This window comes from Corythoichthys intestinalis, chromosome 5 (assembly GCF_030265065.1).
Source record: "Corythoichthys intestinalis isolate RoL2023-P3 chromosome 5, ASM3026506v1, whole genome shotgun sequence".
Lineage (NCBI taxonomy): Eukaryota > Metazoa > Chordata > Actinopteri > Syngnathiformes > Syngnathidae > Corythoichthys > Corythoichthys intestinalis.
Window position 1 is genome coordinate 1,870,326 of NC_080399.1, and position 22,488 is coordinate 1,892,813.

At 37.6% G+C, this 22,488-nt stretch overlaps 1 protein-coding gene across 1 annotated transcript in view; it reads right to left on the reverse strand.

The window, feature by feature from the left end:
- Positions 1-22,488, reverse strand: part of abcc8 (ATP-binding cassette, sub-family C (CFTR/MRP), member 8) — a 97,181-nt gene that overhangs the window by 41,773 nt on the left and 32,920 nt on the right. The window contains exons 7-20 of the mRNA XM_057836461.1: positions 21,643-21,831; positions 19,068-19,232; positions 18,841-18,996; positions 15,713-15,847; positions 12,911-13,073; positions 12,806-12,846; positions 11,079-11,224; positions 10,837-10,951; positions 10,649-10,768; positions 8,597-8,669; positions 8,419-8,524; positions 5,599-5,631; positions 506-544; positions 205-303 (exon numbers count right to left, since the gene is read on the reverse strand). Of these exons, the coding sequence (XP_057692444.1) occupies positions 205-303; positions 506-544; positions 5,599-5,631; positions 8,419-8,524; positions 8,597-8,669; positions 10,649-10,768; positions 10,837-10,951; positions 11,079-11,224; positions 12,806-12,846; positions 12,911-13,073; positions 15,713-15,847; positions 18,841-18,996; positions 19,068-19,232; positions 21,643-21,831 (1,580 nt within the window). The remainder of the gene's footprint in view (positions 1-204; positions 304-505; positions 545-5,598; positions 5,632-8,418; positions 8,525-8,596; positions 8,670-10,648; positions 10,769-10,836; positions 10,952-11,078; positions 11,225-12,805; positions 12,847-12,910; positions 13,074-15,712; positions 15,848-18,840; positions 18,997-19,067; positions 19,233-21,642; positions 21,832-22,488) is intronic.

Sequence of the window (22,488 nt, forward strand, 5' to 3'; positions counted from 1 at the left end):
ATGTAAACAATAATAATACATATAAAAATAAAACTATTTCTCTCGTCTTTTCTAGTAAATGACTAAAATTGTAAATTTTAACCCTCCGAATAAAAAAATGCCTCATAAGATATTAATGTGGCTCAATTAGGTGATTTAGTCCTTGCCTTGAGAAGGTTACGGAAAACACTGGATCTTATTAAACAACTCTAATTAGCATTTCACCTGCTCTTAATCAAGGGCATCTCGAAGGTGATGTTCTCCACGACGGTGGCGTTCAGCAGCCAAGGCTTCTGGGACGCGTAGGCCACCGCGCATCTCTTCCTACCGCACAAAAGTCAAATGAATCACGCCTGAACGCCGTCCCTTAATGGCCGCTCATTAAGGACTGAAATGTGTTTGCCCGGTCCACGCGTGGCCGAGCGTGAACCGATGTTATATATTAGCTTTGCTTTTGAGAATGGCCGCTGATAAAAAATGAGCAGTCGCCGCTTTGGAAATGGTTTTGTGTGTTTGAAGAGCGTACCTGATATCACCATCACCGGCTGTGTCTCTGTCGGTGGGACTGCGGGGGAGATAGCAAACATGCGCATGAGTCAAAACACAGATAATCAGTCTTGAGTCTTGTTGTCACTATACAAATATTTTCAACATGTTACTGATACTCAAAAAATACATTTATAAAAAGAACAAACTTTAATGTTACACTTCCAATGGTCATTATTTTTTTAACCCCATAAATGCCCCAAAACCAAAAGGAAGTGACCCGGAAATTCCCCAAAAACAACAGGAAGTGAGAGAAATCAAAAGGAAATGATCTAAAATGTACTGTTATTGACCCGGAAATTCCCCAAAACCGACATAAAGTGACCGAAAATCAATAGGAAGTGACCTGAAAGTGCCACAAAAACAATAGTAACTGACTTAAAATCAATAGAAAGTGACCCAGAAGTACCACAAAAACAATAGGAAGTGACCAATTAACGGGAAGTGACGAATGAACAGGGAATGAAAATAAAATGCCTCAAAAACAACAGAAAGTAACCTTGAAGTGCCACCAAAACAGCAGGAAATAACCCAGAATTGACCCCAAATCATAAGGAAATGATCTCAAATTTACAGATATTGACCCATAAATGCCCCAAAACCAACATGAAGTGACCCAAAATCAACAGGAAGTGACAGGAATTGCCACTAAAACAATAGGAAGTGACTAAAGAACAGGATATGAACTAAAATTCTCCAAAATAAACAGGAAATTACCTAAAACGTACAGGTGAATGCCCAGAATGCCCCAAAATATTCTGAAATTGACCCAAAATCAACCGGAAGTGACCCGGAATTGCCACAAACACAATAGGAAGTGACCAATTACGTATCATGAAGTGAATTGAATTCCAAAATAAACAGGAAATTACCCAAAATGTACAGTTACCCACCCCAGAAGTCCCTCAAAATGTTCAGAAAGTGACCAATGAACAGCAAGTGACCCATAACTGCACTAAAGTAAATTACCTAAAATGAACAGGAAGTGACCCGTAAATGCCACTACAACAACAGGAAGTGACCAATTAACAGGAAGTGGACCAAAAAATACCTCCAAATCCACAGTAAATGACCCAAAAAGTACAGGTAGTCAACCCAGAATGCCGCAAAATGTTCTCAAATTGACCCACAATCAACAGAAAGTGACCTGAAATCAACAGAAAGTGACCCGGAATTGCCACTAAAACAATAGGAAGTGATCAACGAACAGGAAGTGAACTGAAATGCCCCAAAATCAACAGGAAATGACCTAAGATATACAGTTATTGACCTATAAATGCCCCCAAATCAACATAAAGTGACCCAAAATCAATAGGAAGTGACCTGGAAGTGCCACAAAGACAACAGGAAATGACCCAGAAATGCCCCCAAATCAGAAGTATTGAGCCATAAATGCTCCTAAACCAGCAAACAGTGACCCAAAAAACAAAAGGAAGTGACCCAGAGTTTAAAAAAAAAAAACAATAGGAAGAGACCAAGGAACAGGGATTGAAAATAAAATGTCCCAAAAACAACAGAAAGTGACCCGAAATCAACAGGAAGTGAACTGAAATGCCCCAAAATCAACAGGAAATGACCTAAGATATACAGTTATTGACCTATAAATGCCCCCAAATCAACATAAAGTGACCCAAAATCAATAGGAAGTGACCTGGAAGTGCCACAAAGACAACAGGAAATGACCCAGAAATGCCCCCAAATCAGAAGTATTGAGCCATAAATGCTCCTAAACCAGCAAACAGTGACCCAAAAAACAAAAGGAAGTGACCCAGAGTTTTAAAAAAAAAACAATAGGAAGAGACCAAGGAACAGGGATTGAAAATAAAATGCCCCAAAAACAACAGAAAGTGACCCGAAATCAACAGAAAGTGACCTGGAAGTGCCACAAAAACAGCAGGAAATGACCCAGAAATGTCCCCAAATCAAAAGGAAATGATCTAAAATTTACAGATTTACCCATAAATGCCCCAAAACCAACATGAAGTGACCCAAAATCAACAGGAAGTGACAGGAATTGCCAGTAAAACAATAGGAAGTGACTAAAGAACAGGATATGAACTGAAATTCCCCAAAATAAACAGGAAATTACCTAAAACTTACAGGTGAATGCCCAGAATGCCCCAAAATATTCTGAAATTGACCCAAAATCAACAGGAAGTGACAGGAATTGCCACTAAAACAATCGGAAGTGACTAAAGGACAGAAAATGAACTGAAATTCCCGAAAATAAACAGGAAATTACCTAAAACGTACAGGTGAATGCCCAGAATGCCCCAAAATATTCTGAAATTGACCCAAAATCAACAGGAAGTGACCCGGAATTGCCACTAACACAATAGGAAGTGACCAATAACGTATCATGAAGTGAACTGAATTCCAAAATAAACAGGAAATTACCCAAAATGTACAGTTTCCTACCCTAGAAGTCCCTCAAAATGTTCAGAAAGTGACCAATGAACAGCAAGTGACCCATAACTGCACTAAAGTAAATTACCCAAAATGAACAGGAAGTGACCCGTAAATGCCACTACAACAACAGGAAGTGACCAATTAACAGGAAGTGGACCAAAAAAATACCTCCAAATTCACAGTAAATGACCCAAAAAGTACATGTAGTGAACCCAGAATGCCGCAAAATGTTCTCAAATTGACCCAAAATCAACAGAAAGTGACCTGAAATCAACAGGAAGTGACCCGGAATTGCCAGTAAAACAATAGGAAGTGACCAACGAACAGGAAGTGAACTGAAATTCCCCAAATCAACAGAAAATTACTTAAAAATTACAGTTATTGACCTGTAAATGCCCCCAAAATCAACATAGTGACCCAAAATCAATAGGAAGTGACCTGGAAGTCCCACAAAGACAACAGGAAATGACCCAGAAATGCCCCCAAATCAGAAGTATTTAGCCATAAATGCTCCAAAACTAGCAAACAGTGACCCAAAAAACAAAAGGAAGTGACCCAGAGTTAAAAAAAAAAAAAAAAAACAATAGGAAGAGACCAATGAACAGGGATTGAAAATAAAATGCCCCCAAAACAACAGAAAGTGACCGAAAATCAACAGAAAGTGACCTGGAAGTGCCACAAAAACAGCAGGAAATGACCCAGAAATGTCCCCAAATCAAAAGGAAATGATCTAAAATTTACAGATATTGACCCATAAATGCCCCAAAACCAACATGAAGTGACCCAAAATCAACAGGAAGTGACAGGAATTGCCAGTAAAACAATAGGAAGTGACTAAAGAACAGGAAATTAACTGAAATTCCCCAAAATAAATAGGAAATTACCTAAAACTTACAGGTGAATGGCCAGAATGCCCCAAAATATTCTGAAATTGACCCAAAATCAACAGGAAGTGACAGGAATTGCCACTAAAACAATAGGAAGTGACTAAAGAACAGGAAATGAACTGAAATTCCAGAAAATAAACAGGAAATGACCTAAAATGTACAGGTGAATGCCCCAAAATATTCTGAAATGGACCCAAAATCAACAGGAAGTGACCCGGAATTACCAATAACACAATAGGGAGTGACCAATAACGAATCATGAAGTGAACTGAATTCCGAAATAAACAGGAAATTACCCAAAATGCACAGTTAGCTACCCCTGAAGTCCCTCAAAATGTTCAGAAAGTGACCAATGAACAGCAAGTGACCCTTAACTGCACTAAAGTAAATAGCAAATTTCTCCAAATGAACAGGAAGTTACCAATTAATAGCAAGTGAACTAAAAAATATACCTCCAAATCCACACTAAACGACCCAAAATGTACAGGTAGTGACCCAAAAATGCCCCAAAATGTTCTGAAATGGACCCAAAATCAACAGAAAGTAACTTGAAATCAATACGAAGTGACCTGGAATTGCCACCAAAACAATAGGAAGTGACTAATAAACAGGAAGTGAACTGAAATGCTCCAAAATAAACAGGAAATGACCCAAAAAGTACAGTTAGTGAACCCAGAATGCTGTAAAATGTTCTCAAATTGACCCAAAATCAAAAGAAAGTGACCTGAAATCAACAGGAAGTGAACTGAAATGCTCCAAAATAAACAGGAAATGGCCCAAAAACTTCAGATAGTGAACCCAGAATGCCGTAAAATGTTCTCAAATGGACCCAAAATCAACAGAAAGTGATCTGAAATCAACAGGAAGTGACCCGGAATTGCCACTAAAACAATAGGAAGTGACCAATGAACAGGAAGTGAACTGAAATGCCCCCAAATCAAAAGTATTGAGCCATAAATGCCCCAAAACCAGCAAACAGTGACCCAAAATCAACAGGTAGTGACCCAGAGTTTAAAAAAAAAAACAATAGGAAGTGACCAATGAATAGGAAGTGAACTGAAATGCCCCAAAATCAACAGGAAGTGACACAGAATTGCCACTAAAACAATACAAAGTGACAAACGAACAGGAAGTGAACTGAAATGCCCCAAAATCCACAGGAACTTACCCAAAATGTACAGTTAGTGACCCCCAGAAGTGGCCAAAATGTTCAGAAAGTGACCAATGAACAGAAAGAGACCCAGAAGCGATGCAAAATATACAAGTAGTGACCCTGAAAATGCCACAAAATGTTTTGAAAGTGATCCAAATTCAACAGGAAGTGACCCGTAAGTACCCAAAACTCACCAGTGAAATTACCTCATTGGCTGCCATTGCCAATAACAGACATTCAAATCATTGAAACTGCCTGTGAACGCTGATCTTTCACTGCCATTGACGTCTAGCACCGTCAATGCCGGCCAATGAGTCATAATTATTGCATGAAAGGATCAATTTAGCCAGTTTTGCCAACAGGAAATACATTTCAGGATTAAAAGTGTTGAAAATACGCCTAGAACTCTTCTCTGTTCCACCATATTTACATGTCAGAACATGTACGTCTATATATAGAGCAAATACTGTCCCGCTACATCAGGGTCAACTCAACTTAGGCAAGACACCTGCTGTGTGTTGTGGTGTTGTGTCGTGTGTGTGTATATGTAGCAATGAGAAACACAAGTGTCATTTGGGAAAAACCCGCTTCTGGACGTCCGACTTTCCATTTCAGTGTCCTCACCTTTCGTCGCCTTCTGACTCCAAACTGGGCAGACTGCAAAAACAAACAAAAGAGAATAAGAAAATTAGAAGTTTGTCACGACTGCAACTCTCACAAATGTATTTAGAAATGATTGGCAGGTTGTTTAAGGCTTTGCACGGTATCAGTTGAAGTCTGCGTGTATTTATAGGGGGCGCTGATGGCTACTTGTCCGCAGAATGTGACGGATGGCGCTGCCAGATAGCGTGCCTTGATTTAAAGCGGCTGCAAAGGTCAGACGCGGGACTTTAACGTTCTTGGCCTTTGCAGGAACAATCACGTGAAACGCAAGTGGAGAATAAACTCAGCGCCTCATGAGTGATTGAATATCCATGCATCCGTTATCTTCCGCTTAATCTGGGGTCGGGTCGCGGGGCCTGCAGCTTTTGCAGAGAAGCCCAGACTTCCCTCTCCCTGCCACTTCAACCAGCTCCTCCGGCAGGATCCCAAGGCATTCCCGAGCCAGCTCAGAAACAGTCTCTCCTGCGTGTCCTGGGTCACCCCCGCCGGTGGGACACGCCTGGAAATCCCTCTCCAGGAAGGCGTCAGGGATGTATCCAAATCAGATGCTCGAGCCACCTCAAATGGCTTCCTCTCAACGCGGAGGAGTAGCGGCTAGACACCAAGTCCCTCCCGGATGACTGAGCTTCTCACCCTATCTCTAAGAGCAAGCCCTGACACCTTGCGGAGAAAGCACATTTCAGCCGCTTGTATCCGGGATCTTGTTCTTTCCATCACGACCCACAGCTCGTGACCATAGGTGAGGGTAGGAACAAAGATCAACTGGTAAACCTCTTCACCACAACGACTGCTGCAGAGTCCGCATCACTGCAGACGCTGCACCGATCTGCCTGTAGATCTCCCTCCTACCCTCACTCGTGAACAAGACCCTTAGATACTTGATCTCCTCGGCATCTGAACCAGATGCCCGAGCCACCTCAGCTGCCTCCTCTCAATGCCAAGGAGTAGCGGCTTGACTCCCTCACGAAGGACCGAGCTTCTCACCCTATCTCTAAGACCGAGCCCTCACACCTTGCGGAGAAAGCACATTTCAGCTGCTTGTATCCGGGATCTTGTTCTTTCCATCACGACCCACAGTCGATGTAGGAACATAGATGGACTGATAAACCTCTTCACCAAAACAGACCGGTGCAGAGTCCACATAACTGCAGACTCTGCACCGATCCGCCTGTCGAGCTCCCGCTCCCGTCCACCTTCACTCATGAACAAGACCCCAAGATACTTGAACTCCTCCACTTTGGGCAGAATCTCATCCCCAATCCGGAGAGGGGACACCACCCTTTTCCGACTGAGGACAACGGTCTCGGATTTGGAGGTGCTTATCTTCATCCCGACCGTTTCACACTCTGCTGCGAACTGCTCCAGTGTGAGTTGGGGATCATGGCTCGATGAAGCCACCAGTACCACATCATCTGCAAAAAGCAGAGATCCAATACTGAGGCCGCCAAACCGGACCACCTCAACGCTTTAGCTGTGCCTAGAAATTCTGTCCATAAAAGTTACGAACAGACTCAGTGACAAAGGGTAACCTTGGCGGAGTCCGACCCTCACTGGGAACTTACTGACGGCAATGCAGACCAAACTCTGGCACCGGTTGTACAGGGACCGAACAGCCCTTACCAAGGGGCTCGGTACCTTGTACTCACGAAGCACCCCCCCCACAGGACTCCCCGAGGGACACGGTCGAACGCCTTCTCCAGATCCACAAAACACATGTAGACTGGTTGGGTGAACTCCCATGCACCATCAGGACCCTGCCGAGGGTGGACAGTTGGTCCACTGTTCCACGGTCGGAACGAAAACCACACAGCTTCTCCTGAATCCAAGATTTGACTTACCAAAGAACCCTTCTTTCCAGCACCCCTGAATAGACTTTACCCTGGAGGGTGAGGAGTGTGATCCCTCTATAATTGGAACACACCCTCCAAACCCAGTTCTTAAAAAGTGGGACCATCACCCCGGTCTGCCAATCCAGAGGCACTGTCCCCGATGTCCACGCGATGTTGTAGACGCGTGTCAGCCACAACAGACCCTCAACACCCAGGGTAGACCGGTCGGGCGAACTCCCATGCTCCCTCAGGACCCTGCCAAGGGAGTACAGCTGGTCCGCAGTTCCAAGGTCAGAACGAAAACCACACAGCTTCTCCTGAATCCGAGATTCGACTTCCCGGCATACCATCCTCTCCAGGTCCCCTGAATAGACTTTACCAGGAAGGCTGAGGTGTGTGATCCCTCTATAATTGGAACACGCCCACCATGACTGAATATTTATTTTTAAAATAAAATATTGTAGTGACCTTTACATCCTCTCAACATAATTCACCCATGGAACTAATGTGGGGGATGTTGTGTTGCGAAGGGGAACTCATTGACGCTTGGTTTCAGGGTCAGAGAGACTAGAGACACAGGGGTTCATTTGCCCCTCCTAGTCAAAAGGAATTGGACTCCTATTGCCTTCAATGGTAGCCAGTGAGTTAATTACAATGAAAAAAAAACTATTTTTGCATACAGGCAGTCCCCGGGTTACGAACGACTTCCAGAAAATTGCCTAGCGGTTAGCACTCTCTCTCCCCTGCCATGCTGGACGCACAGGTAAGAGTCCTGATGTGGACAAGTGGGACATCCGTGCTTTTTTTGGGGGGACTTCGCAGCTTGCCTGACACATCTCGGCCACCGTACAAAGACACCCCATCTTACAACAACAACAAAAAATGGCCGACCTGCTTCTCTAAATGACTTCTTAGTGTATCCAGACTGATATCAAGTAGTGGGTGTAGGAACCTGTTCCAGGTGACAGTCCCCGATGTGCGTTGCATCTCGCCCAGGGCTGCCAGCAACAAGGAGGATTTCCCGCAACCCACTTGGCCCACAATCATGGTCAGCTTGCCTGAAACAGACCAAAATGAAGACCCCAGAAGACATCGAAACAACAGGAAGTTTCACACTTTACGATGCTTACCGAAGGGGATCATAATGTCCACGTTGGCAAGTGTGGGTGGTCCATCTGTCCAGGTGAAGTAACCGTTGCAAATCTTCAGAAAGAAGAAGATATGTAGCTCATTCACTCATTGGTTGCCACTCTAGACCGTTCTTGGTTCGAAACAAATTTTCAAGATCTTTGATTCCAAAAGTCCCTGACTTGGTCATGTTTCTCTCTCAGTAGGAGGCCTTGCTTCAGTCTTGGAACGGTCTTGTTCCAGTCTTCATATTGGTCTTGTTTCAGTCCCAGTCTTGGTATTGTGTCAGTTTTAGTCTTAACCCTGCTGCACTCTCAGGCTCATCTCAGTCATGTTCCAGTTTCACCCTTAGTTTTGTTTTAGTCACAATACCTGTCTTGGTATTAGTCTTGTTTCAGTCTCAAGTCTTTGTATTCTTTTGATTCTAGGTCTTGTTTCTGTTTTGGCCTTGGTTTTCGTTTCAGTCACAATCTCCGTCTATTGTTGTCAGTCTTGGTCTTGCCCTTCTTTAGTGTCTGTCTCAGTCTTGGTATTGGTCCTGTTTCAGTCTGAAGTCTTGTTTCAGTTTTAGCCTTGCTCCACTATCAGGCTTGTCTCAGTCTTGTTCTTCTGGTACACCCTTAGTTTTGTTTCAGTCACATTCTCTGTCTTGTTCCTGTCTTGGTATTAGTCTTGTTTCAATCTCAGTCTTTGTAATTTTTTATCCTAGGTCTTGTTTCTGTCTTGGTCTTGGTTTTCGTTGCAGTCTCAATCTCTCTCTTGTTCTTGGTGTTTTTCAGTCTCAGTCTTGGTTTTGCCCTTCTTTAGCCTCTGTCTCAGTCTTGGTATTGGTCCTGTTTCAGTCTCAGGTCTTTTTTCAGTTTTAGTCTTGGCCTTGCTCCACTCTCAGGCTTGTCTCAGTCTTGTTCTTCTTTCAGTTTCACCCTTAGTTTTGTTTCAGTCACTTTCTCTGTCTTGTTCCAGTCTTGGAATTAGTCCTGTTTCAATTTCAGTCTTGGCGTTTTTAAAAAATTTTTTCGTTCTAAGTCTTGTTTGAGTTTCGGTCTTGGTTTTCGTTTCCATCACAATCTCTGTCTCATGTTCTTGGTATTTTTCAGTCTCAGTCTTGTGTCAGTCTTGGTCTTATTCTTCTTTAGTGTCAGTCTTAATCTTGTTATTGGTCTTGTTTCAGTATCAGTCTTTGTGTTCGTTCAGTCTTGGTCTTGGTCACAGAAGTGGTCATGTTTAGAGCTCAGTCTGAACTTGTTTCAGTCTTGGTCATTGTTCGAGTTTCAGTCTTGTTCTTGGTCTTTTTCAGTCACTGTCGTGTTTATGTCTTGGTGCTAGTCTTGTTCCAGACGCAGTCTGGGTCTTTTTCATTCCCGGTTTTGTTTCAGTCTTGGTCTTGGTATTCTTTCAGTGATGGTTTTGGTCTTGTTTAAGTCTCTGACTTGGTCTTGTTTGGGACTGTTTTTCAGTCCTGGAAGTGTCTTGTTTCAGTTTCAGTCGTGTTCTTGGTCTTTTAAAAGCCACAGACTTTTTTTTTTTGTCTTGGTGTGTGTCTTTTTTCAGTCTTGGCCGTTTTTTTTTTTTTTTTGCAGTTTTTGTCCTGGACTTTTTTTTGTCTTGGTATTGGTCTCGTTTCATTCCTGGTCTTTCTTTCAATCTTCGTATCAATCTTTTTTCCATCATGGTCTTGTTCAATTCTCACTTTAGTCTTGGTCTTAGTATTTAAAGTCTCAGTCTTGGCCTTTTTTTGTGTGCAATTTTTGTCTTGGATTTGTTTCTGTTTTAGTGTTACTCTCGTTTCAACTTCAGTCTTGCTCTTTGGTCTTCAGTCTCGCTCGCTGTCTTTTTTCAGTCTCAGTCTTGTTCTGGTTTTAGTCTTTGGCTTGTCTTGACTTGATATTAGAGGAATCAAGTCTTGGTTAGGTTTCCCTCGATTGCCTTCTGGAAAACATGATGTTTTAAATGGCGCTGGATGTTCGACCGCTGCCAAGTCCCCAACCCAGTCCAAATGGATTGGCCATCGGGCACCGTTGATCATCAACACCTTCCGTTTCATTGAATCTCACCTTGATACAAACATCTTGGTCCACGATCGGCGGGGGTCCGTCACCCTGGCGCTCCCCTTGTAAGCCATAGTTATTCCAGTCGTCTCTCGGGGGACGCTTCCTGTTCACCACTTTTAGTGGCTGATGAACGGGCACGGTCAGGACCGGTCGCCAGGCAAAAAAAGGACAAAAATAGACAAAAGGCCTACCACTGCCTGGTAGCGATTTTGGTTATGGTTGTTGGAGACCGAGGTCGCCGCGGGTCGAGGCTCCAGCTCGTCTCCGATCTCATCACTTGAGAAAAACTCGCTCAGCTTTTGAACACTGCCGGGCAAAAAGAAAGCTGAGTCAGTTGGGATGAAATTTAAGCCTCAAGTCAAGAAAAATGCAGCAGCAGTCAGCTTTTTTTGGTCTCTTTAAAATGGCTCCAAACAATTTGTGATGTGGTCACCTGACAAGAGCTTTGACGGTGGAGCGCACCACGCTGGAGAGCAGGAAGAGCGGCGTGACCAGGATGTGAAAGAGAGAGAGGGAGGCGAAGGCCACGGCCGGAGACAAATCGGCATCCTCCGAGATGTGCACGTGAACCACAAATGTCTGCGGGAATCATCGTCGCCATGGAAACATGATTGACCATTCAGCTTTTAATATGCAGTCAAGATTTTTGCTTCTTTTTTTTTTTTCTTTAATGTAAAATAAACTGAATCATTTTCATTTAATTTTGTTAAATATTGTGATTAGGACAAACAAAAATGTATAGGCAATTGTGTTTTTTTTTTTTTTAATTAATGTAGAATTTTTAAGTATGTAATTATGATAAACAAAACATGTTCAGTATGTGATCGAGATTCCATTTTTATTTAAAATGTTTTATTAAAAAAAACAAAGTACAACTAAGATGCAATTCAGTTTTTATATTATATTTATTATATTTAATTAAATAAAACTGGATTTTTTTTTTTCATTTTCATTTTAAGTATGTAATTATGAAAAAAGTACATATTCAAATTCATATATGTTTAATTTATTAACGTATTTAGTAAGATTTACATTTTATTTTACTTAGAAATAATGTATTTAAGATAAAATGTGTCTTTAATTAAATTGTTTTAGTTACTATTTTTTTAATAAGAATTTAATTATTTTATTTATGTTAAAGTTATTTATGCAATTAAATCAACAGTGTATGCAATGTAATTTTTAATAATGTTTTTTTAATTTAATAAAATTGGATATTTTTATTTTCATTTTGAGTAAGGAATTATGGGAAAAAAAGTGCAAGTAAACGAAATTAATTATTTTTTAAATTATATTTTATTTAAAAAATAATGTATTAAATACAATAAAAATGTGTTTGCAATTAAGTGGCTTTCATTTTTTTTTTTTTTTACTTAAAATATAGAATTTTATCTATGTAAATTTAGACATTATATATTTTTATATTTATTTATATATGTATTATATATATTTGTTTAAAAAAAATTTATGATCAACAAAACTTGTATGTAATCAAGACTTGATTTGATCAAGATTTCTTATGAATTATGCAATTAAGAGTTTTTTTCAATTGTATTTTTAAAAAATATTTTAACAAAATTTAATTAGTTTTTTTTTTTTTAATATATATATATGTCTATATCTAATGATGATTTAAAACTTTGAATTGAAAGAATATATACTTTTTTATCTTTTCATTTTAATTTTTTGGTCATTTAAAAAAATTTTGTATTTAAAATTTTCACAAATTAGTATCATTTTATTAAACGAAATGTATGTAATGAGGATTATTATTTTCTTTAATTTTTCAAAAATTATTAATCGTGCAAGTAAGACCAACAGAATCTAAAAATTCATATATTTTATTCATTTAATTAGTTTTTTAATAAAATACATATAGATATATAACTATTATTTAAAAACATTTTTAAATGAATTTTTAAATTTTTTTAATTAAAATTTTTGTCATTTTTTATTTTTTTGTTTTTATTTTTTTTCCAAAATTGGCATTCATTTTTATGAAATGAAATGTACTTTTTAAAGTATGTAATAAGGATAAAACGTGTTAAGATTTATTGTATTTACTGCCTATAAAATATAAGAAAATAGCGCAAAACTCGTCAAAATCGATGAAAAAATAGATGTCGTTAAAGGGATGGATTTTTAACGATTTGAGCTCACCGTCAAGACGGCCGCGATGGGAATAGCCGCATTCATGAAGACTGAAAGGCAAGAGAGAAAGGTGGACGACGGATGATGGGGGTTAGCGGGCGGCGGCCATCTTACTGGATATGGACGTGTAAAGCGCAAAGGCCTGCAGGCTGGTGAGTTCCTTGCCCCGGGTTTCCTCCACGCTGTCGCAGAAGATGCGCTCCCACGCGTACAGTTTGAGTAATTTGATGCCTCGCAGCAATTCGTTGGTCTTCTTCAGCCGCTCGCTGGAATATTCCTGGAGGCCGAAAAATCAAACGCTCACTTTATTACATTGTCACTTTCTTAAGTGCTAGCTGCTTTACTAAAGTGGAATGAGCGAAGAGGGCGGGACCAAATTCAATCAATAACATGTTATCATTTCAGGATTTTACGTGTTTCCATTTTTATTGATTCATTTGTATTTGACTATTTCAGTTCTTATTTCTATTTTTGTTTTTTTTTATTTCAATAATTATGTATTTCCCCCCCCCCCCCCCAAACATTTCTTTCAATAGTTATTTCACTCATATTTTCATTCATTCATCCATTTTCTGAGCCGCTTATCCTCACTAGGGTCACGGGGTGCTAGTTATTTACATTTTTTGAATATTAATTTTTTTTTAAAAATCCATGTTAATTCATGTTCTTCTTGTTTTTCTTTTGTACTTGTAGTTCTTGTTTTCCAACTTCTTGATGTTGTTCTTGTCCTCGTTCTTCTGTTGTTGTTTTTCTTTTTCTTGTTCTTGTTGTTGATGTTTTTCTTTGTCTTGAGCTTGCTGTTGTTGTTCTTTTTCTTGTTTACATGTTGTTGTTCTTCGTCGTGTTGTCATGGTTCTTCTTGTTCGTGTTGTTTCCTTCTTCGTATTGTTGTTGTTCTTCTACTTCGAGTTGTCCTTCTTTGTGTTCTTGTTGTTCTTCTTCTTCTTCTTGCTCTTGTTGTTGTGCTTGTTGTTGTTGTTGTTCTTCATGTTCCTGTTCTTCTTTTTGTTCTTATTGCTGTTGTTCTTGTTGTTGCTCTTGATCTTGTTGTTCTTGTTCTTCTTCTTGTTTTGTCTTTCTTTTTATTGTTGTTCTACTTCCTGTTCGTCTTGTTGTTGTTGTTGTTCTTCTTCTTCTTCTTCGTGTTTGTGTTGTTGTTCTTCTTTGTGCTGTTGCTGTTCTTTTTCTTGTCTGTGTTGTTCTACTGCTTCTTCGTGTTGTTGTTGTTTTTCTTCTTCAACTTCTTTTTCTTGTTCTTTTTGTAGATGTTGTTCTTCTTGATCTTGCTGTTGTTGTTCTTTTACTTGTTTACATGTTGTTGTTCTTCTTGGTGTTGTCATGGTTCTTCTTGTTCATGTTGTTTTCTTCGTGTTGTTGTTGTTCTTCTACTTCGTGTTGTCCTTCCTGTTTTTGTTGTTGTTGTTGTTGTTCTTCTTCTTCTTCTTGCTTTTGTTGTTGTTCTTCTTGTTGTTCTTCTTCTTCTTCATGTTCCTGTTCTTCTTCTTTTTGTTGTTGCTCTTGCTCTTGCTGTTCTTTTTCTTCTTCTTGTTCTTCTTCTTGTTTTGGCTTTCTTTTTATTGTTGTTCTACTTCCTGTTCTTGTTGCTGTTGTTCTTCTTCCTCATCTTTGTTTGTGTTGTTCTTCTTTGTGCTGTTGCTGTTCTTTTTCTTGTCCTTGTTGTTCTACTGCTTCTTCGTGTTGTTGTTTTTCTTCTTCGACCTCTTTTTCTTGTTCTTTTTGTTGATGTTGTTCTTCTTCTTGATCTTGCTGTTGTTGTTCTTGTTGTTCTTTTTCTTATTTACATGTTGTTCCTCTTAATGTTGTCATGGTTCTTCTTGTTCGTGTTGTTTTCTTCGTATTGTTTTTGTACTTCTACGTCGTGTTGTCCTTTGTGTTTTTGTTGTTGTTTTTCTTCTTCTTGCCCTTCTTGTTGTGCTTCTTGCTCTTGTTCTTCTTGTTTTGTCTTTCTTTTTATTGTTGTTTTACTTCCTGTCCGTCTTCGTATTGTTGTTGTTCTTCTTCTTCTTCTTGATCTTGCTTTTGTTGTTCTTGTTATTTTTCTTCTTGTTCCTCTTCTACTTGTTCTTTTTCTTCTTCTTCCTCTTCATGTTGTTGTTATTGTTCTTATTTGTGTTTTTGTTGTTGTTCTTCTTCGTTCTGTTGCTGTTCTTTTTCTTGTCCGTGTTGTTCTTCTGCTTCTTTGTGTTGTTCTTCTTCGTGTTGTTGGTGTTCTTGTTGTTGCACTTGTTGTTGTTGTTGCTCTTGTTCTTGTTGTTGTTGTTCTTCTTCTATTTGTTACTCTTATCAACGTACCTTCTTTGTGTTGTTGTTCTTTTTCTCTTTGTTCTTCCTCATGTTCTGCTTTTGTTGTGTTTATTGTTGTTTATCTCTACTACTTTTTTGTTCTTTTTCTTGTCCTTGCTCTTTGTTTTTGTTGTTATTTTTCTACCTTATTTCTGTTCTTCTTCTTCTTCGAGGTGAGGACACTCGAAATTGTTACTCCTCCTTTATTCATTGCTAGATCAGTATGAAATTTGATAGGTATATTTCAAGTATGTGTATGCACCCATTGTCAGAGCCCTTTTTTTTTGGGGGGGGGGGGGGGGGTTCAGGCCTGACTAATTGCATTTATTAGTTGCAGATTTGCAAGAGGAGGACATTTTTCATGCCTTCCCGGCTGATGAGGAGCTGTTCAGGGAGCTAGGCGGCCGTAGTTCATTTAGAACTTGTTATTTCATTCTGTAGATCTTATTCCCTTGCACGGCATCTGTCATTCACCTGTCAACGTGTATGGCCTTAACTCAGCTGGGCTCGTGCACGGCAGGCGCCGACAATGTGACTTTTATGTCTTTCACGTCAGTCGTTTTACAATCCGACGGACCTTCCGACTGGACTTAACGACAAAAATAGACTCACCAGAGTGCCCTTCTGGGTCTGCGACAGCTTGGTGGCAACAAAATACTGAACCGGGGCCAGCACGGCAATCACGGTGGCTCCGATCAAGGCACTGATTCCCAAGAGGTAATACAGCAGGATCACTCCCACCACAATCTAAGCAATCAGAAAGCACACAAAGTCATTGTCAGCAAATAAATTTATTCGTATATGAATTATTTCGCTACTATTGACGGTGATAGGTGCCTTTATTCATGTGAATTTACCCCCGCGTGACAAAACATCTCAAGTTGAGATTCGGTAAATTGTCATCACTCGGAGCGAATGAGTAAAACCGGCATCGGGGTTGACATCCGACCACCTGCTGTCTGCGGCTTCACACGTCCACGCCGACATAAAGCGACAAGTCACATTCACACCTTTCCTTCCGCACGAAAATGCTCAGCGGCGGAGAGAAGAGTGGGATGTCGTTTCCTTTCGCTCGCGGCACTTTTCACGATAGCTTCCCTGAAGGTTAGCAGCAAATGTGAAATTGGCAATGTAATTGCCGGCTGTAACAGTTCACATGCCAGCTGACATTTTCTGTCACTTTTTATGAGTGCGCTGCTGTGTAATTTCACTCGTCAAGAAAATCATGACATTTACGCCGCTGTATAATAAGATGTACAAGCTTGGATTGAGGATTGATTAACTTCGAGTTTGCCACGGAATGATCAATGATAGCCTTCGATGGCAGCTAATGAGTTTGAGAAAATAACAATAATAATACAGGTAGTCAAGAGTTACGATAAACTCGACTTACAGTCGTGTGAAAAAATTAGGACACCCCATGAAATATTCAGTTCTTTATTATGAAATGTTCACATATCAATGTTTGATCTTGTTTTTCTTTATCAATGGAAAAGAAAGGGATTTAATTGCAGGTAAACAACAAAAATTAACTTTAAATTAACATTATTTATTTATTATTATTTTTATTCATTATTATTATTTATTAAACTATCAATTAACAGTTTTATTTGTTCATCAATTATTTCCTTATTACTGTAATAATTTTAATATAATATTCTATATTTATATTATATTGCATGTAAATAAGTGAATGTAAAAAGGATTTATTTACTCATTTATTTCTTTGTATTTAATAATTTTTTTATACTGTATACAGTTGTTTTTTCATTTACCCTTTTATTTATATTTTGGTAAACACAATATTTATTCATGTGATTTTACTCATTCTTTTTATTTTATTCAATATTTTATAACTACCAATTAACAGTTTTATTTGTTCATCATTTAATTTCTTATTACTGTAATAATTCATTCTTTTATTTTAATATAATATTTTATGTTTATATTATAGTGCATGTAAATAAGTGTGAATGTAAGAAGGATTTATTTACTCATTTATTTCTTTGTATTTAATATTTTTTAAAATACTGTATATAGTTATTTTTTTCATTTACTCTTTTATATTTATGTAAACATAATATTTATGTGAATGTACTCATTGTTTTTATTTTATTTAATATTTCATGAATATTTTGTCATTTATTTATCTTAAATATCATATGACTATTTATTCACACATTTATTACTTTTTAACTATTACATCTTTTATATATGCATATGGTTTTATTTATTTGTTTATTTATTCATATTGTAGTAAATATTTGATTCATTTGAATTTTTTCATTTATTTTTTTTAAACTAATAATAATAATACATTATTAGGAAATATTTACTCATTTATTTATATTTTTGGAAATCCTATATTAATTTATGTGAATGTATTCATTTTTAAAATTGTACTGTATTCAATAATTTATAGATATTTATTCATTTATTTATTTTAAATATGTAATAAATATTTATTTACTCATTTATTACTTTGTAATTATTAAATATTTAATCTATAAATATTTATTTACTCATTTATTTATATTTTAATTAATATTATATTATGTGAATGTATTCATTGTTTTTTAAATGTTATTTATTATTGAATATTCATTTTTTGATATATTAAATATGCAATAAATATTTACTCATTTATTTATATTTTAGTAAATATTTTATAAATATTTATTAATATTAAATATGTAAAAAAAAAATTACTCCTTACCTTATAATTGTTAAATCCTTTGCATATATATATATTGATTTTCTTACTCATTTATTTATATTTTTGTAAATATTTCATTTATGTGAAAGTATTGTTTTTTTTATGTTGTATAATATTTAATAGACATTTATTAATTTACTGATATTATATTAAATATTCAATAAATATTAACTCATTTGTTTATATTTTAGTGAATGTTTTATTCATGTGAATTCATTCATTTTTAAAAATTAATAATAATAAATTATTAGGAAATACTTAGTCATTTATTTATATTTTTGGAAATCCGAAATTAATTTATGTGAATGTATTCATTTTTTAAATTGTATTGTATTGAATAATTTATAGATATTTATTCATTTATTTATTTTAAATATGTAATATTTATTTACTCATTTATTAATTTGTAATTATTAAATATTTAATATATATTTATTTACTCATTTATTTATAATTAATATTATATTTATGTGAATGTATTCATTGTTAATGTTATTTAATATTAAATAAATATTCATTTATTGGTATATTAAATATGCAATAAATATTGACTCATTATATTTTAGTAAATACTTTATGAATATTTATTCATATTAAATATGTAAAAAAATATTTACACATTACTTTATGATTGTTAAATCCTTTGCATATATATATATATATATATATATATATATATATATATATATATATATATATATATATATATATATATATATATATATATATATATATATATATATATTGGTTTTCTTACTCATTTATTTATATTTTTGTAAATATTTCATTTACGTGAAAGTAGTAATTGTTTTTTTTATGTTGTATAATATTTAATAAATATTCATTTATTGATATTATATTAACTATTCAATAAATATTAACTCATTTGTTTATATTTAAGTGAATGTTTTATTCATTTATATGAATATATTCAAACTAATATTTGATATTTATTCATTTATTCCATGAACCATTTATTTCTTTATTGAAATATGTTATAAATATTGATTGATTTTTCTCTTACCTGTACGGGCATGGCCCACAAGTTAGGGCAGAGGAAGAAGAACCACATGAGCTGGTTGGTATCTATGGCCACCAGGTTGCAAATCTGCGCCACGGTCAGCTCGCCCATGGACATGTTGGACGTGCACAAGCGCATGATCTTGTTGTAGATTTTGGTCTAACCGCAAAAGAGCGAAAAGGATCTTCTTCTCAATCCGTCGTTTCCCGCTTCCGCTCACGCCCGCTCACCTGAATGGCGCCGCGGAGCTTGATCCCGGTCTCGATGGCCACGTAGTAAGAAGCCTGCAGGAAGGTTCTTTGCAGGAGGAGCGCGAAGAAGAGCAGGACGGCCAACACGTACGCGTTCTCCAGAAACTCCTTAGAAGAAAGGAAGTAGAGACCCAGCAACCGCGCCTGGAGAAAAAAAAAAAAAAATTAACGCGTCTGTCACAAATGATTGATAAGTTTAAGATGAAAGACGACGAAATATTGGCTCTGGAAAGATTCATTGCTTCGGGATAGATTTATGGCTTTAATATCACACCAACCATAAATTTTTGATATTTTAATGTTTTCATCTTATGTATATGGTAAAACTAGCTAATTCCATCACTCACATGGTTCAGACACGTGACTGTCCCCTCTATACGAGTGGTTCGCTAGTCGTAAAAGATTGTTTTCCTGTAAACTGGAGCAATTTTCACACTTGATACAAAAAAAATTAATTCATCAACGTAATCTAATAACAGATTTATTGCATTTCTAGCATTGGTAAATGATCATAGGAACTTGTACAGTATATACAGTGGTATGAAAAAGTATCTGAACCTTTTGGAATATCTCCCATTTCTGCATAAAATCACAATCAAATGTGATCTGATTTTTGTCTAAATCACACAGATGAAAAAACTGTCTGCTTTAACTAAAACAACCCATTTATAGGTTTTGAAGGGAATAGTTTTCTGCTTTGGCATGACCTAAAGTCAGCGATTCATCCCAGGAATCTGACTGAACTACAAAAGTTTTGTAGAGAAGAATGGGACAAGATTAGTCCTGGTCGGTGTGCCAAACAGATCTGCAGCTACAGGAAGTGTCTGATTGAAGTTATTGCTGCCAAAGGGGAGGCCACAAAATATTAAATGTGATGGTTCACTTACTTATCTTCTCCCATTCTGTCATTGCTTGCATACTATCCCCATTAAAATATGAAAACCTATAAATATTTGGGTGGTTTTAGTTGAAGCAGACACCGTTTTTTCATCCAAAGATCACATTTGATGGTGATTTTTATGCAGAAATGTGAAAAATTCCAAACGGTTCAGATACTTTTTCATACCACTGTATATGAGAGATGAACAGCCACCCACCCTGTGAGATGTGGGGGAGGGGCGGGGCTATGGGAGTTGTTTCTTTTTATATATATACATATGGAAACACCTCACATTTTGGCATCATAATCATTGAACATGAAAGAATGGCATGAGGCACATTCGAATGAAGATATGCATCTCGTATGACCTCAAAATTATTGAGTATTTAGGGTCAGTTTTAGAGATTCAATTAAGACGTTGATTTCCACCGCCATCGTCTCTAAAGGAGTTAGAGGTTATTGGAACTGAAAATTTCTCTGGGAACAATTCACAAGTTGTATGAATCAATATCTCGGATAACTGAGGCTGTAATTGCCGTAAAAGGCAGCCCTTCGCCATATTAAATTACACTAATTTTCGCACTATAAGGCGCACCTGACTATAAGCCGCAGCCCACCAAATTTGGCACAAAAATGGCATTTGTTCATAGATAAGCCGCATTGGACTATAAGCCGCAGCTGTCCTCACTGTATCATGGGATATTTACACCAAAAGATATTAACCGGTACAACCTTATTTGACAGCGGCATCATACGACTGACTGTCATAAGACCAAATGAACCATCATTAAACTTTGAACCAGTTACTGCAAAGCTTTATCGCTTCAAGAAGCTTCATTTGGCCATCACTGCTCCCTTGGGGGAGACAGTCAACCTCTGCTGCCACCTGCTATTGACTGTTGTCATCCAACATGCCTCTTAGCATGCATTGCAGTGCTACAGATGTAAATAACAATCAAAAATCATGTTCTGTGTTAAATATTTCTTCAGTTACTGTTCCAATTGTTTCATCAATTGCTAGTTATCATAATTATGACATGTCTCTGTCCTGAGCATTCATGAATGCTTATAACAGATGTCATTAAGTGTTATCCGGCAAATGATCTCACTTTTGAATGGATGCAAAAGATCCAAGATGGACAAAAATTGAGTGAGTGACATAATTTGCCAAATGACACTTAATGACATAAGCATTCAGTAATGTCCATGATAGTGTCATTTCATAATTTTGATGATCTTATGACAGTCTTATGACACCGCTGTCAAATAAAGTGTTACCTAAAAAAATAAGCTGCACTGGACTATAAGCCACAGGTATTAAAATGACGGAAAAAAGTAGCGGCTTATAGTCCGAAAATTACGGTAGTTTTTGTTGATTTTTTTAAAGGTGTTTCCATTATTTTGTTCAACCCCTGTATATACTGTACATATATATTTTAAGCATTGCTTGAAGATTTGCACTCAAGACTGCTCCAATTGGACTAGTTACACAACAAGCTATTTTGGTTCTGCTTTTCACTGAGGCTTTGTACTATTTTCATGTTGTCCTGTGATGTTCCACTGCAGTGCATGCTGAATTTCAAATAGACTCTCTCTCATCAATATAGGGTCAGGGTTGTTTAGCGCCGTCAACGGGCTGATACAGAGAGAGGTCGCCGAATGATAGTCTCTCACCGGTTGCTGGCTGGTGCGGTTGTCCTTGCTGATGTGATGGACGATGCCCGAGACGCAGAGCGGACCGGCGAAGCCCAGCAGGTCGGCCAGGAAACGGAAGGTGATGCTGAGGACCAGCGGTCGCCCGAAGGCTTTCCTCAACGCCTGCCAGATCCACTTGGGGCCCTGCGGCGACGGGCCCTCAGCTCGCTAAATGAAAAAATAAAAAATTTAAAAAATTTGAAAAAAAATCAGATATGTGATCAGCGTAATGTGGAACATGATCTCATTGACGACTATAGACCCTACCCACGTGACGTCACAACTCCTTCCTCCTGACTGGTGCCGCCCAATTGTCCGTCAACACATCATGTTTCCCTGTTACGGCTACGTACATTCCTCCTATTTAAGACGTGTTTTTCTGCTCGTTAACATTAATAATCAAAATGGTGAAGGCGTGTGTGGCGGTCGGTTGCAATAACAGAGAAGATAGACGGAGAAGACGGAGAGCATACCTGTTAAGTTGTAGAAATTGCAAATAGAGAGATTTCTGTTTGCCAACCCCGATGACGCGCGCGCGACAATCGCTAAGACAAAATGCAACCATTTTTTTTCAAGTTCATTTTGGTCACAACACTTGTGTAAAAATTAACTACACTGTCAAAGAACCTCTTTTTGGTGGCATCAGAGATAGTCTTCAACTTGCTCCATGTATTGTCTGGCATCATGTGATACTGCTATGTTGCCTGTGTCATGCCAGTTCTCCTTGTTCCTGTAATCAACATCTAGGATATCCTCAGCTTTCCTGATCACATCCATTTGCACAAATTTGGACATCAGCTTCCTCAGCAGCCTCTTCATCTCATC